The following is a 13,090-nucleotide window of genomic DNA, read 5'->3' on the forward strand; positions in this document are numbered from 1 at the left end:
GCTCCTTTGGTTCTACACATCCAATACTCTAACCCAGTGATTCTCAAACTGGTTGTTGGGAACCCTTTGGGGTCGAATGACCCCTTCACAGGGGTGATGGCAGGGCAAGCAACTTGGCCAGGTGGGGATCCCATCTACACAACAGCCTTGCGGGATAGATCGAGATAGAGCATTTGTCTGTCTGGATCGGCATGGTGGGATAAGAGGTAGAACTGAACTGAGAAACCTTGGGGAAAAAAACCAATTTTTATACAATCATGAACAATGGATCTTCATGTTATTGGTCAGTTTCAGTTTAATTTCTGTGAAAGAACACTTGCATAATTTCATGGTTGGGGGGTCACCACAATATGAGGAACTATATTAAAGGGTCGCGGCATTAGGAAGGTTGAGAACCACTGCTCTAACCACTATACCGTGGACAGGCAAAACGTCAATTTTTGGAAGATTTTTTGCCTTTTATAATTTTCTTAACTTTGCTTATTAACTATATGGGTGTTCTCTTATATTTGATGGTATTGGGCCTAACCCTATACCATATCTAAGTTTCAGTGATTATGAAACTGAATAACTTTCAAGCATCCTGAACCTATTTACATTCCCTTTCATCTTCCTTGTAGCTAATCCCCACATGTTTAAAATGTCTCCTCTTTTTCAGATTCTGCTAAAACTGTTAGTTTAGCAATCAGTATAACAAAATGCAACTATCCAGGGCATGCTATAGTCAATGCCAGGATACAGCCTTCTAATAATGTCTATGGCTTTCTTTTTCCTTTAGTTCCACCCAACTCCTGCACGGCCAGGCCTTACAAAGGGGCAGCCCTGTTAGGATGTGGTAGCATTTTGTAAACACCTTTTGTCTTCTCTTTCCACATTTTTCCCAGGTCTTTTATGCACTTTTCTCTGCCTTCATTTTACTCCCTACCTTTCACGATCTGCTATCAATCTATACCCCTTCTAATTCTCTCCCAATTTTTCCTTCTCACTGCCTCCTGACCTATCTTGATTAGCAACTTAGAATGTGTTTTATTTAAGAACAAGCTTTTGTTAATATTATGAACAGGCATATGAATATTTCCCCATAATCAAATGCTTCCCCCCATCTTTAACATGCATGATAATAAACATTAATCTACCTCTGTGGTAACAGATAAGGAACAGAACTTATTTATTTGCTTTATATTACAGCTTTCTTTCCAAAAAGTACCCAAAGCAGCTTACATTTGTTCTCTCCTTTATCTTATCCTGACAACAATCCTGTGAAGTAGGTTAGGTTGAGAATGCATGACTGGCCCAAGGTCACTCAGCATGGCATGAGTGGGGAGCTGAACCTGGCTTTCTCAGCTTTAACCGTTACACAATCTTAGCTTCCATTACAAATAGTATAGGGTGGGAGAATGTTTGGAGATTCCTGACACCAGGATATTCCAGTTCCTTTCATTGTTGGCCCTGGAATTCCCATGATCAGTCTAAAGCTGGTGGCCAGTTTTAAGATTCCTAGTTTTATTTTTTGTGTTAAGCCTGCCACAAATTGACATTCAGGTGAACTTATGGATCCTTTTATTATTTAGATGGATAATAGCAGCCACCCAAGTGATTTGTTTTGTTATGATATTTGGTTTGGATCAGGATAATATGGAGGAGGGGCCCAGATGGAATCTTTGTTCAGGGCGCATGGTGGCTCTCAGCAGCCCTGTTATAGTTTACGCCTTTGTTGTCACACCAAGCTGCACTTCTCCCACTACAGTCTTTCTTTTCTGCAAAGTTTTTGTCTGGAGTGACCAATTCCCACTGTTTCTCCCCCCCCCATTCCACCAGATTTCTGAGGTGCCCGGTATAGGTTTATCTTTGTTTACCACCATCTAGTTTGGCTCCTCGATCTTGGTTTGGAGATATATAACATTTCTTTCTGTCTATTTACGAATATGGCTAGTTTGTCTTGTCTTGTCTTGTTTTTCCCCAGGAGAAGCGAGGCACTTTGAAAGAATCGGATAAAGCTATGATGACAGACTTTGATGCAATGGTGGCCTTCTGTGGAGAGTTGGGGTAAGGTATTACTTGGTTGAACTGGAAAACAAATTTTTATTTTTACGAAAGTTAGTTTTTTTGAAGACTTTGTCTATTATGCTATTGCCCAGCAGTGTGGCATACTGGTAAGAGGAGGTTAGTATGTAGATGGCATCAAATACATAGATGGTTTTAGCACTTTTCTGGATCAATTTAGTGGGCATTCATCCTGTATGTTGTCATGCGTTCTGGAATTTCTCATTGGCTTCAGTTGTTCAGAAGAACAGCAATGTGAAACTAATAGCTTGATGGAGAAACTTGCTGAACATTTGTTGGAATAATAATGGTATTTCCCACAAGAGTCTGAACTTCTTTTATACAGAAGCTGAAAATATTCAGGAATGTACAGTACCTAATTCTGGTAGTGAAACCTTACTATAGAATAGTGGAAGAAGTGCAGTGTGCTGTTGAGTTACAACCAGTTCATGGTGAAGTTGTCATTGAGATGTTCTAGGCAAGAAATAGGCAGAGGTGGTCTTCCATCGTCTTCCTATGTGTAGCAATCTGAGTCTCCATTGGTTATTTCCTGTCCAAGCATTGACTATGGCCAACCCTGCTCAGCTTCAAAGTTCTAACTGGCTCAGGCTAAGCTGGGCTGTAACTGTTGTCTAACTGGCTTTGTTGAAGTGGCCAGGGCATTTTTCTGCAGTGAAATGAGGACACATGTTTGCTAACTAGGAAATCACCTTTGTTTTATATCTGTGGACATTTCTTATGATAGAATCTAGTCACCTGCCAGTCCTATTGTGAGGAGTGGGAGTCCATTGTTAGTAAATGAATTTTAACTTTAAGGACACGGGAAAATGCTTGTAGCTTAACACATGCTGCATCCGAAGAATAATACTTTATAGCTTTTGAGATCTTTGACCTTCACCTTACCCTGTTACTTCATCATATTGGGTTTGGTAAGTTTTAGATTTCTTTAACTTTCCCACTAGGGCTAAATCCATCCTAAGACACATAAAAAACCAGTAGCTGCTGCAACCTGCTGTGTTTAGAGAATCAGGAATTCTTGTGTAATAAGAAGAAAAGATCCAACTGGGATATGGAATTAAGAGTTCTGCCATCTTGTAATTTTTAATCAGTTTTATTTATTGATTTGTTTGCTTGTTTGTTTGGTTTATATCCCGCCACTCCCCGGAGGCTCATGGCAGTCACAAATACAATGTACAATACACAGTACAATACATAAAATCAACCAATAAAATCACCCTTAAAACTAAGAACTAAAACCCATTTAACCACAATTCAAGACATATTGCAACGAAAAAAATCATAAAAATACCTATTATCCCCACTCAAAGGGTGGACATGGGGAGACAATTGTAAGCCACCAACAGAATGGTCCAAAAGGGGGGGTCAGATCTACCTTAGCGCGCCGGCCTCAACCATAGACCTGGCGGAAGAGCTGCATCTTGCAGGCCCTGTGAAATGGCAGAAGCTCCTGCAGGGCCCGTAGCTCTTCCGGGAGCTCATTGCACCAGGTAGGGGCCAGGACTGAAAAGGCCCTGGCCCTGGTCAAGGCCAAGTGCACTTCCCTGGGGCTGGGTATGACCAATAAATTAGCACCCGCAGAGCATAATGGTGTCTAGTATATTTTTATCCTTCCTTTTCTCCCAACTGCTCAGGATAACTTATGTGGTTTCTTTGTCCCAATATAATCTTTGCAACAGCTCTATAAGGAGAGCTGGCTGAGTCAGTGCGACTAGTCCAAGGTCACCCCACAAGCTTTGTTGCACAGCAGAAAATTTGGCTTAAGTCTTTAGGTAACCACTATTCCATAGTGGCAATCCGCTATCAGGTGTGCTTTCTCACAAACTTGGCTGAGAAGACCAAGGCATTATTGTAGGGTGAGAAGATTGGTTGGAATGTCCTCCACATGTATTTACTTAATCAAGAAATTAGATTTATTACCTGATCTGATTAAAATTCTAACCAAGGAAATCTTATTTCCTTTTACATTCTTAAGCTCCTTTGATCCAGTGTGCTTGAGCAGTGGTCAAGAAGTCTTTATTTCTTTAAGAAAAATATGGTGGAGAAATACTTGGCCACTGCCAGCATAGTCCTTGGATCTCTATCCACCAACAGATAGGGGACTTTATTATTTTTTTAAACAGTAGGGGTTAATTTAGTTAATAGGGTTAATACATAATTCACAATAACAGTTGTGATAGGGGGGCATTCTAATGGCATATGGTTTAGGAAGTCAACCTTCTTCAAATTATACTGGCAAAGCCTATTCCGGATAAGGTAAATTACAATATCTCCCATGTAGGACTGCTGAAGGGGCAGTGTTCAAATGTGCAAGCAGTAACAAGGAACTGTTACGTATTTGTTATAGGCTGGGATGATTGGATATGGAAGGATACCAGAAAGCTGGGTGGAGCATCCTGTCTGAGCTCATGTAACTGAGCTGAAGTAACCTTGGTCCTTTGTGCAGTTCTTGATCATTATGGTAGTAAGGGTTCACTTTTCCCAGTTCTCAATATATCATCCATTGGTGAGCTAAGACAAGATTGTTTTTTGCCTATTTCTTGCATCGGTGGAAATAGAATTGATTTTTGATTAAGTTCACAGAGCAATCCATCCTTTGTAAAAAAAAAAAATGACCTTAGCCTGTTTTTAAATGCATGCAACCATACTTTAGCTTTGATAGAGCCCTGCCTCAGTTCTAGTTTTAAAGCTATCCCAGCTACACATTTTGGGGTTCCTTTAATACATCACAGGAAGTGACAGAAGATGGTCTTTGTTCTCATTGTTTCAAAAGAGCCATATTTGAGGCTACATAAAGAAGTTGCAGAAGGGCATTCATCAGCCAGCTTGGTGTAGTGGTTAGGAGTGTAGACTTCTAATCCAGCGAGCCAGGTTTGATTCCTCGCTCCTCCCCCACTTGCAGTCAGGTGGGTGACCTTGGACTCACCGCAGTACTGATAAAGCTGTTCTGACCGAGCAGGAATATCAGGGCTCTCTCAGCCTCACCTACCTAACGGGGTGTCTGTTGTGGGGTGAGGAAAGGGAAGGTGATTGTAAGCCGCTTTGAGACTCCTTTGGTTAGAGAAAAGCTGCATATAAGAACCAACTCTTCTTCTACATATTAAACATATGCCAAATCCCTTGGAATGTATATGCCCCCCTTGGAAAAGAAAACACATTCGATCACTATCACAGAGGGTTTGATTTTATTTATTACTAGTGGAGAAGCACAGAGACAGGGGCTCGGAATAGGGAGAGGAAGCTGGGGGTTCTGGCCCTCTCCGGAGAACTCCTACAAAGGCCAGATGGTGGCAGTCATTGAACTAAGAGAGGGAGTTGTTGGGGAAAACCAGCCGGATGGCATGTGCCAGGCAGAGACCTTGGGTAGCCAACTATTGGAGCTCCAACAACTTGGAGGACATAATGAAGTAGAACTTGCAGGCCAGAGCGGGTTATTTGCCACAGTAGCAAAACAGTGGGGAGGAGATAATGGCACATCTGCCTCTTCCATGTCTAAATAAATGTACAAGGACAGTGTACTGGATCCAGAGTTCCTCTTCCCCAGCTGAAAGGGTTCTTCTGTTTGCTCAGTTTCCTAGACTGGGACTCATGAACAGTCATGCTCAATTAGGTATCATGAAGTACTTTTGTCGCCCTTTCTCAGAGTCCTAAGAAAAAAATCTGTAAATTAGGGACAACCACTTTCACTAGTCACAATTTTGTACATAAACAAAAACAGCTGGGAGCAATGGACAATGACATTGTAGGTTACTTGACCCTATGTTGTCAGGGGTGGTGGGCTACTAAAATGAAATAACGTGTAATGTTATGTAAAAGAAACCCCAAAAGTTAGCTAGAACAAGTTTTGAATAAAATCGTTTTATTGTTTACAATGAAGAAAGATAAATGTACAATTTAAGTAATATCTAGAGTATGAGAGGTAATTTGAATAGTCATATAAAGCAGTGGTCCCCAACCTTTTTATCACCGGGGACCGGTCAACGCTTGACAATTTTACTGAGGCCCGGGGGGGGGGGTAGTCTTTTGCCCGGGTGGGGTAGTCTTTTGCAGGGACATTGCTGCTGCCTGAGCCCCTGCTCTGCTTGCTTTCCCACCGGCGCCCCTGACTTCCCGCCATCCACTGGGGGTACTGCCAGCAGCAGCTGCGCAGTGCCAGACCGAGGGGAGCCCCAGCCATTGCGGCCGCTGGAGAGCACCAAAGGTGAGCCGGTGGCAGGGCAGCCCCCGAGGCAGCAGCCGGGGAGGAGGACGAGGAGGAGCCGCAGCTCGGTACTGACTGATCTACGGACCGGTACCGGTCCCCGGACCAGGGGTTGGGGACCACTGATATAAAGCAATGCATTTTAATGATTGGATGTTTTTAAATCTCTTACAGCTCACACTTCCAATCAGTGGTTGCCTATTGTCTGTTACCTTGTAGAAAAGAACTCTGTTTTGAATCAGACATTTGGCAGTTTAATAATTCTTTAGTGCAGATGAGTGCAGTCTGTAACTCTACACAGTAGCGGTCATCCCCTGTGATTTGTGTATGGGGTGAAAAAGCAGCTCGTTGACCCTGTGTAAGCAGGTCAGAATGCGGCAAGCGCACAATTGCAGAGTTTAGCATGCTCTGGCTCTTTATATGATGCTTGATGATTTGTTCCTTGGAGTTGAGCAGCAGCCAAAAATAGCAGCAAACAAGAGGAGGACAGTGATGGTAGAAAAAAATATGACTATCACTATCAGCCCAGCAAGAGACCAATTATCTGCCATAATCCGAGTTTTCAAACTTTCCAGAACTTGAGACTCCATTTGGATTGGAGCTGATATGAGAGCTCAGTAGAACAAGTTGGACATGCAAGGGGGAAGTTTCAGCTTGTTTTCTGCCTTCTGTGTTGACTTCTCAAAGATGTAGGTGCTCCTTCCCCTTATCCTGTAAGGGGATTCAAAGGGAGAGAGGAAATCATTGCCATCAAACACATATTTAAATAGTGATACTTTTTGATAGTTTCATAATTTTGAGTGTCGCATCCTTCCTTTTTGTATTGACAGTGATTGTTGGTGATTCTACTGTAGTTACATCTCTGACTGTCTTCATTTGGTAACATCTGTTTTCCAGGATTGTTTGGCTTTCATTGTCCATTATGCATAACAATCAGCTGGAACAGAAGGAATGTAACTGGCCAACATATATCTTCCAGTGTTTTAAGTGAAGGGAGACCCCAGTGAAAAGTCTAGGTTTCTGCTGAAATAACATCTTTGCATTTTAAAAAACGTAGTCAGTATTCCTGCAGTCCTTAATGACAACAAAAGTATAGGTTATTTCCTGGGATGGCTTACCAAAACCCAGCAGTGGACTAAAAATATTTATTTAAAATATTTATTAACCACCTTTTTTCCTTATGGAGCTCCAACAACATAAAACCAACATTTAAAATCACAGCTTAGGGTGAGTTTACTCAAATACAATCCTAAACAAAACAGTCTTCAGTTGCCTTCAAACATAGAAAATGAGGGGGTCTGTTGTATCTCCCTGGTGAGGTTGTTCCGTAATTGTAGGGCACTGAAAAGGCCCTCTCTGTGTACCCACCAAATGAGCTTTTTTGATAGTTTGGGCCAGTCAGGAGGGCCTCTCCCTGTGATCTTATTTCACAGGCAAGAACATATGGGCAAAGATGGTCCTTCAGATATTCTTCGCCCCTAGCCATGTAGGGTTTTAAGGGTCAGAGGCAACATCCTGAACTGTGCTTAGGAGCCATTATAATATTGACAACAATTGCTTACTGTTGCCTCGTGTTTAGGCATGCATCTATGGAAGATGAGGTAGATGAGCTGATGTTTTGTTTTTTGTTTTGTACACTAACTGTAAAGGTGCTATGGCTGTTGGGTGATGCTCAACTGAATTGTTTATAGATTGCTTATAGACATCTGTATAACATTTCTCATTTTGTGATCTGAACAGAAATACCTCATATTTAGCAATATGCACTACATGCACACTATGTAGTTGAAGCTTATTTCCCCCTTTCCAGCATTATGTATCTCAGTTCACCTGCAGTGAATTGAGAGTTTCAGTGTCAGTGGACAGGTTCCTTTAAGTTCTAAGGTTCCTAATGGAAAGTTTCAAAGTAAATGTGGCTTAAATGAGGAACAAAAGACCTTGCCTTACTTGAATATCGTAGGTTCTTAGACAACAGAGTTCTCCTTCAACCTTTCAATGAGATTACTGACAAGCCAGTTGTTATGACATCTAAATAAAGGGGGACATTACTTTTAATTCCTCAGCTATGTTCTCTTTTGAATGAACGGATGTGTGGATTAGTCCCTCACTATATTTCTCTCTGTGCAGCAGTACTGAAGCAACTGGAGAACTGAAAGAATGAAGCATCAGCTAAATTTCAGGGAGTTTATGTCTAGCTTGCTTTTACAATTTTTGCTGTTAACGTTATATCAAACAAGGGATTAGGGGGGGATGTAACTAATTTCTCCCGTACAAATCTGTTCAGGCCTCTGGCTCATGCTTCGGTCATTAATTTATCTGTCCTGACAAAAAATATTTAGATATATATTGCTTCCTTGTTGTTTTCAACAATCCTTTTTAGCAAGAGCATCTATGCACTAGTCATTTCATCCAGACTTGTACAAATAGAAGAAGCAAAGGGCCTGTTCTTAGAAAGTTTCAAGTCTGCAGGATCTTTATTTCAGCCCTCTACTTCCTCCGAATGGAGGAGAGACACAATGATACTCAAAATACTTTTGAAATATACTTCTGTATAAGAGACAGTCTGTCCAGTTTTATTTATTTTATTAGATTTTTATACTACCCTTCCGTACAGCTCAGGGCTGCTTACATATGTCACGAGGGGGATACATGGAATGGCCTAACATAACATAGTCAAATACATCAACAATAATCCAACAGTTGTTCTGAAGAACACAATTTCAATGGTCTTAAACAACAATGATATAACAGGAACGGTAACTTAGCAAAGGCACCCAGAGAGGTCAGACTGGTTCCGTCCATGGAGGGGATGTCTGAGGGGGACTTGTGGATGTTATTTGGGTTTGGTCAGTCTCAGTTGCAACAGAAAGCTCCCGCTGATTGTAATATGCATTGAAATGCAGATGCAAAGGAGGACACAATTCTTACCTGAAGCTGATTGTAATTTTCCTCTCTGAAATTCAAGCAAGGATCTCTGCCTGCTGGAAAAACTTCTTTCAGTTGTGTGTTTGGAAACTGCTTAATGCCTAACGTGTCTATTTGTACTCTAGCAAATTATTAACATTACATTGGCAAATATATTTTGTTTCTCTTCTCCTTCCCACTAAGTTTTTTTTAGAGGGTGGGTCTTATCAGTTCAAAATTCTGAACTGTACAGTCCAAAGGTTTTATTTTATCCATCTATTGCAGTGATTGATCCTCCTCGAAAGGCACAAAGGAGACTGTGCAGCCTCAGGAGAACATGCTTGGGAATGCCTGCTGTTTCACTTTCTAGATTGCAAAGGTTGATTGGAGGGAAGTGAACTTGCAGGTGGACCGTTCTTCATATTAGAAAAAAATCACTTACCCAGCTCTCCTTTTGCTCAAGCAGTCCATGGCCAGGCTATTACCTTGGGAAATATGGTGAATAGAGCACTCTATTGTTGTCCATCTTCACCATCTCATAACTTGGGAATTAAAACAGTAAATGTTTCAACAATTAAAAAATAAGTATTTGGTTGCTGTTTATATAATGCTATAAACATTCAAAAATTTGGAAAACTTGCAAAGGATCATCTGTGTCCACAGAATAGATTTTCCAATATTGGCCTGTTAATCATTTGTATAGAAGACTGAGACCAGAAACTGTTAACATGCTAAATTTTCATAACAAAAATCTGTAGGAGAGTATCTATGTGGACTAGATTGTAAGGGGTTATTAGTGGTTAAGGACTGAAATGTTAACATTTTTGATAATTTCAGTGGTTGCTTTATGAAACAAATCTTACATTTCAGTGTATAAGTAGAAAAATGTTGCCACTGAGCAGGGAGATTCCATTGGGCCATCACTGCTAATAGCCATTGAAAGATTTAACTGTTACGACATATTGAATTGCCTTTTAAGGCTAACAAGGCAGATACTTTTGTCCATTGCCTCTAGTTTTGAACCATGAAAACAGGGGAAGAGGATGCTTTAATTGCCCCTTAGCATTGAGTGCCCATTATATTGCATTACACAAAGGAAGATAATGGATAAACAGCTTTTGATTATACTATCCCTGTAAGCACAACTGCTGCATTTTCATGGCTTTTTATTGATCATATAATTTGTATGCCGCAGGGCAGGTCTAAAGCAGTTAAATGCCTCCCTTTGGAAAAAGAAATTCAGAACAGAAATCTTGATGGCTTGGAATGTTTCGCAGAATGTCTTCCACAGAGCCCTGTGGCCCCACGTGGTAGGTCTAGGGGCTCCATAAAGCAGTAGACTTCCCTGGTTGGTCACTTCAAGCCACCAGTGAGAGAAACAGGGGCCCAGTGCCTCGGCTGATCCTGCTGCTGGTCTCATCTGAGTGGCTTTTTCACCGGGCAGGCTGGTAGTCAGGTTCCCTGATGCAGAGTCTCCTTACATAACGTCAGCTGGGGAGAAAAGGGGAGGCTGCCCTTCACAGCATGTCTGGATCACAGCTGAGCAGAGAAAAGCCTGGATACTTCAAGGACAAAGGTTTCCTGCTTGTAGAAGTTTGTAGGGAGTATGGAGCCACATGGGAGAGATGAGTGTCAAGACCCACTGTACCATAGAATGGAGGAGGGGGCTGCCTGCCTTGACCTTCCTTTTCTTTTCATTCTGGCCTGTGTGGTACACCACCTTCTTTTCCCTACATTTCTGTTTCACATCCATAGTCATTAGGACTCCTCACTCAATACTGCTGCTTTGCTACTGGAGTTTGGGTTCCTCTTCTGCTGTGCAGACAGTGGAATTGAGAGTGGCTGAGCCAAGTCACGCTGAATATGAGGGAGGAAGGCTTTGAGAGGCTTCCTTAGTGGCCCCTTGTGCACCATGGTAGGCTGTGATCAAAGACAAACTTATGAGGCAGCCCTCTAGATCTCACAGGACTCTCTTCTGAGGAAATGTATTCTGGGTTGGGTTGGGAGTCTCCAGTAATTGCTTCTGTTTGATGCATCTGGCTGCCCTTTGTCTGAAACAGAATGCTGGAGGAGATGAGTGATCCAACCCAACTCTTATGTTCTCTGTAAGGTGGTTCTCTTAGCTTATCTTTAGAGTGAAAAATAGTATACACCTGTAATGGTCTGTCTTCTGCAGGCCTCTTAGCCTGCAGAAAACTCCCTGGGACTAGGAGCTGATGAAATTATTTACCTTTGATGATAGGATAGGAGACTAAAAAGATGGATTTTTTGCCCAGGTAAGTGAGCCTAATTCTTCTGAACATAACTATTTTTATGGTTATTGGGTTGGGGATTTTTTTGTTTGTTTCGCCGCTTGTTATTGTTAGTTGTGAAGTTGTGTCCGACCCATCGCGATCCCATGGACAACGATTCTCCAGGTCTTCTTGTCCTCTACCATTCCTTGAAGTTGAAGTTGGTGCATTTAAGTTTGCTCCAACTGCTTTAGTGACTCCATCCAGCCACCTCATTCTCTGTTGTCCCCTTCTTCTTTTGCCCTCAATCACTCCCAGCATTAGGCTCTTCTCCAGGGAGTCCTTCCTTCTCATGAGGTGGCCAAAGTATTTGAGTTTCATTTGTTTTGCAGCTATTTGTTTTGCAGCCACGGGCGCCACGGACTAAATAATTCGTTAAGCCCCCTTGAGGTGGGCTTTGTCCGTGATGAGGAAGGGTCCGGGTTGGACCCTTCCTCACGACAGACAATCGGAGGGACCAATCGGCAGGCGCAGAGCGCCTGCCGATTGGTCCCTCCGATTCCCAGCCTGAGCAACTGCGAGCCGCGCGCAGCTGCTCCCGGCCTGACGCGGCGAGAGGCGCGATGTGCCTCTCGTCGCATCAGCCCGCCGCCCGAGGGAGCCCCCAGCAGTCGCGCGAAGCGCGGCTGCCGGGGGTTCCCTCCCTGGCGGTCTGACGCGGCGAGAGGCGCAAAGCGCCTCTTGCCGCATCAGACCGCCGCCCGAGGGAGCCTGCCTGCCTGCTGCCTACAAAAGCCTGCTGCTGCCGCCGCCATCGACGCCGCCGCCGACCAGCCCGCCGCCGGTGAGTCCTAGCACCCGCTGCATTTCCCTGCAGCGGGCTTGCTTACTAGTTTTGTAATATTTTGGTAGTTTCTTTGGACAACAATAAAGTGCATATGTATAGTCAATATAACTAATTCTCAATGTGGCCCCATCTGCAGATATTTAAATCTGGAGATTGGAGCCATAAACAGACTCCTCCTAACTTTAAGAAGGAAATAATTGCTGTTGCCATTGCTAGATAACCTCAGTGTAATTGCTAGCATTCTGGTCTTGTTTTCTGTAAGTTAAAGACTGGGGAAAGGGTAGAGCCCTTTCCAAGACTGTTTTCACCTTTGAAGAAGCACACATTAGGGCCAGGCCTGGTAGATACCATGCAATTTGCCATGTGACAGCAGCTATTGCAGGAAAGCCAGTAGTATAGATCAAGATGGGTGGCCACAATAGTCTATCTGTAGCAGCAGAAAAGAGCAAGAGTCTAGTAGCACCTTAAAGACTTAACAGAATTTGTGGCAGAGGTATAGCAGTTAGAGTTTTAGATTAGGATCTGATCAATCAGGTTCAAATTTACACTCTACCACAGAAGCTTACTGGGTGTCCTTGGGTCAGTCACATACTACCTCAAAGGGTGGTTGTGTGAATGAAGTGGAGGAGAGGAAAATGATGTGTAAGTGCTTGGGGTTCCATTGTAGAAAAAGGCAGGATATAAATGAAGTAAATAATAAATTTAGTAGCAGATGGGAGGTCAGATACAAGGTAGTTTGATTAGTGGGTGGGTGGGAGAGAAGGAGTCAGGAAGAGGAGAGAACATATGGGGACTTCTAAAAAGTAGAAAGAAGTAGTATGGGGAAGGAGATAAAAGGGAAAGTAT

At 42.7% G+C, this 13,090-nt stretch overlaps 1 protein-coding gene and 1 long non-coding RNA gene across 4 annotated transcripts in view; one reads left to right on the forward strand and one right to left on the reverse strand.

Moving 5' to 3' along the window:
• The window catches only part of RECQL5 (RecQ like helicase 5), a 63,758-nt gene that overhangs the window by 7,147 nt on the left and 43,521 nt on the right, over positions 1-13,090 (forward strand). For all 3 annotated transcript variants that reach the window (XM_077327795.1, XM_077327797.1, XM_077327796.1), the window contains one exon: positions 1,964-2,046. In XM_077327795.1, coding sequence (XP_077183910.1) covers positions 1,964-2,046 — 83 coding nt within the window. The remainder of the gene's footprint in view (positions 1-1,963; positions 2,047-13,090) is intronic.
• Positions 5,900-11,924, reverse strand: LOC143832814 (uncharacterized). The gene is made up of 2 exons (XR_013229412.1): positions 9,191-11,924; positions 5,900-6,973 (listed from the first exon to the last, which is right to left on the reverse strand). It is a non-coding gene; the product is annotated as an uncharacterized LOC143832814 (long non-coding RNA).

Source organism: Paroedura picta, chromosome 3 (genome assembly GCF_049243985.1).
Source record: "Paroedura picta isolate Pp20150507F chromosome 3, Ppicta_v3.0, whole genome shotgun sequence".
Classification (NCBI taxonomy): domain Eukaryota; kingdom Metazoa; phylum Chordata; class Lepidosauria; order Squamata; family Gekkonidae; genus Paroedura; species Paroedura picta.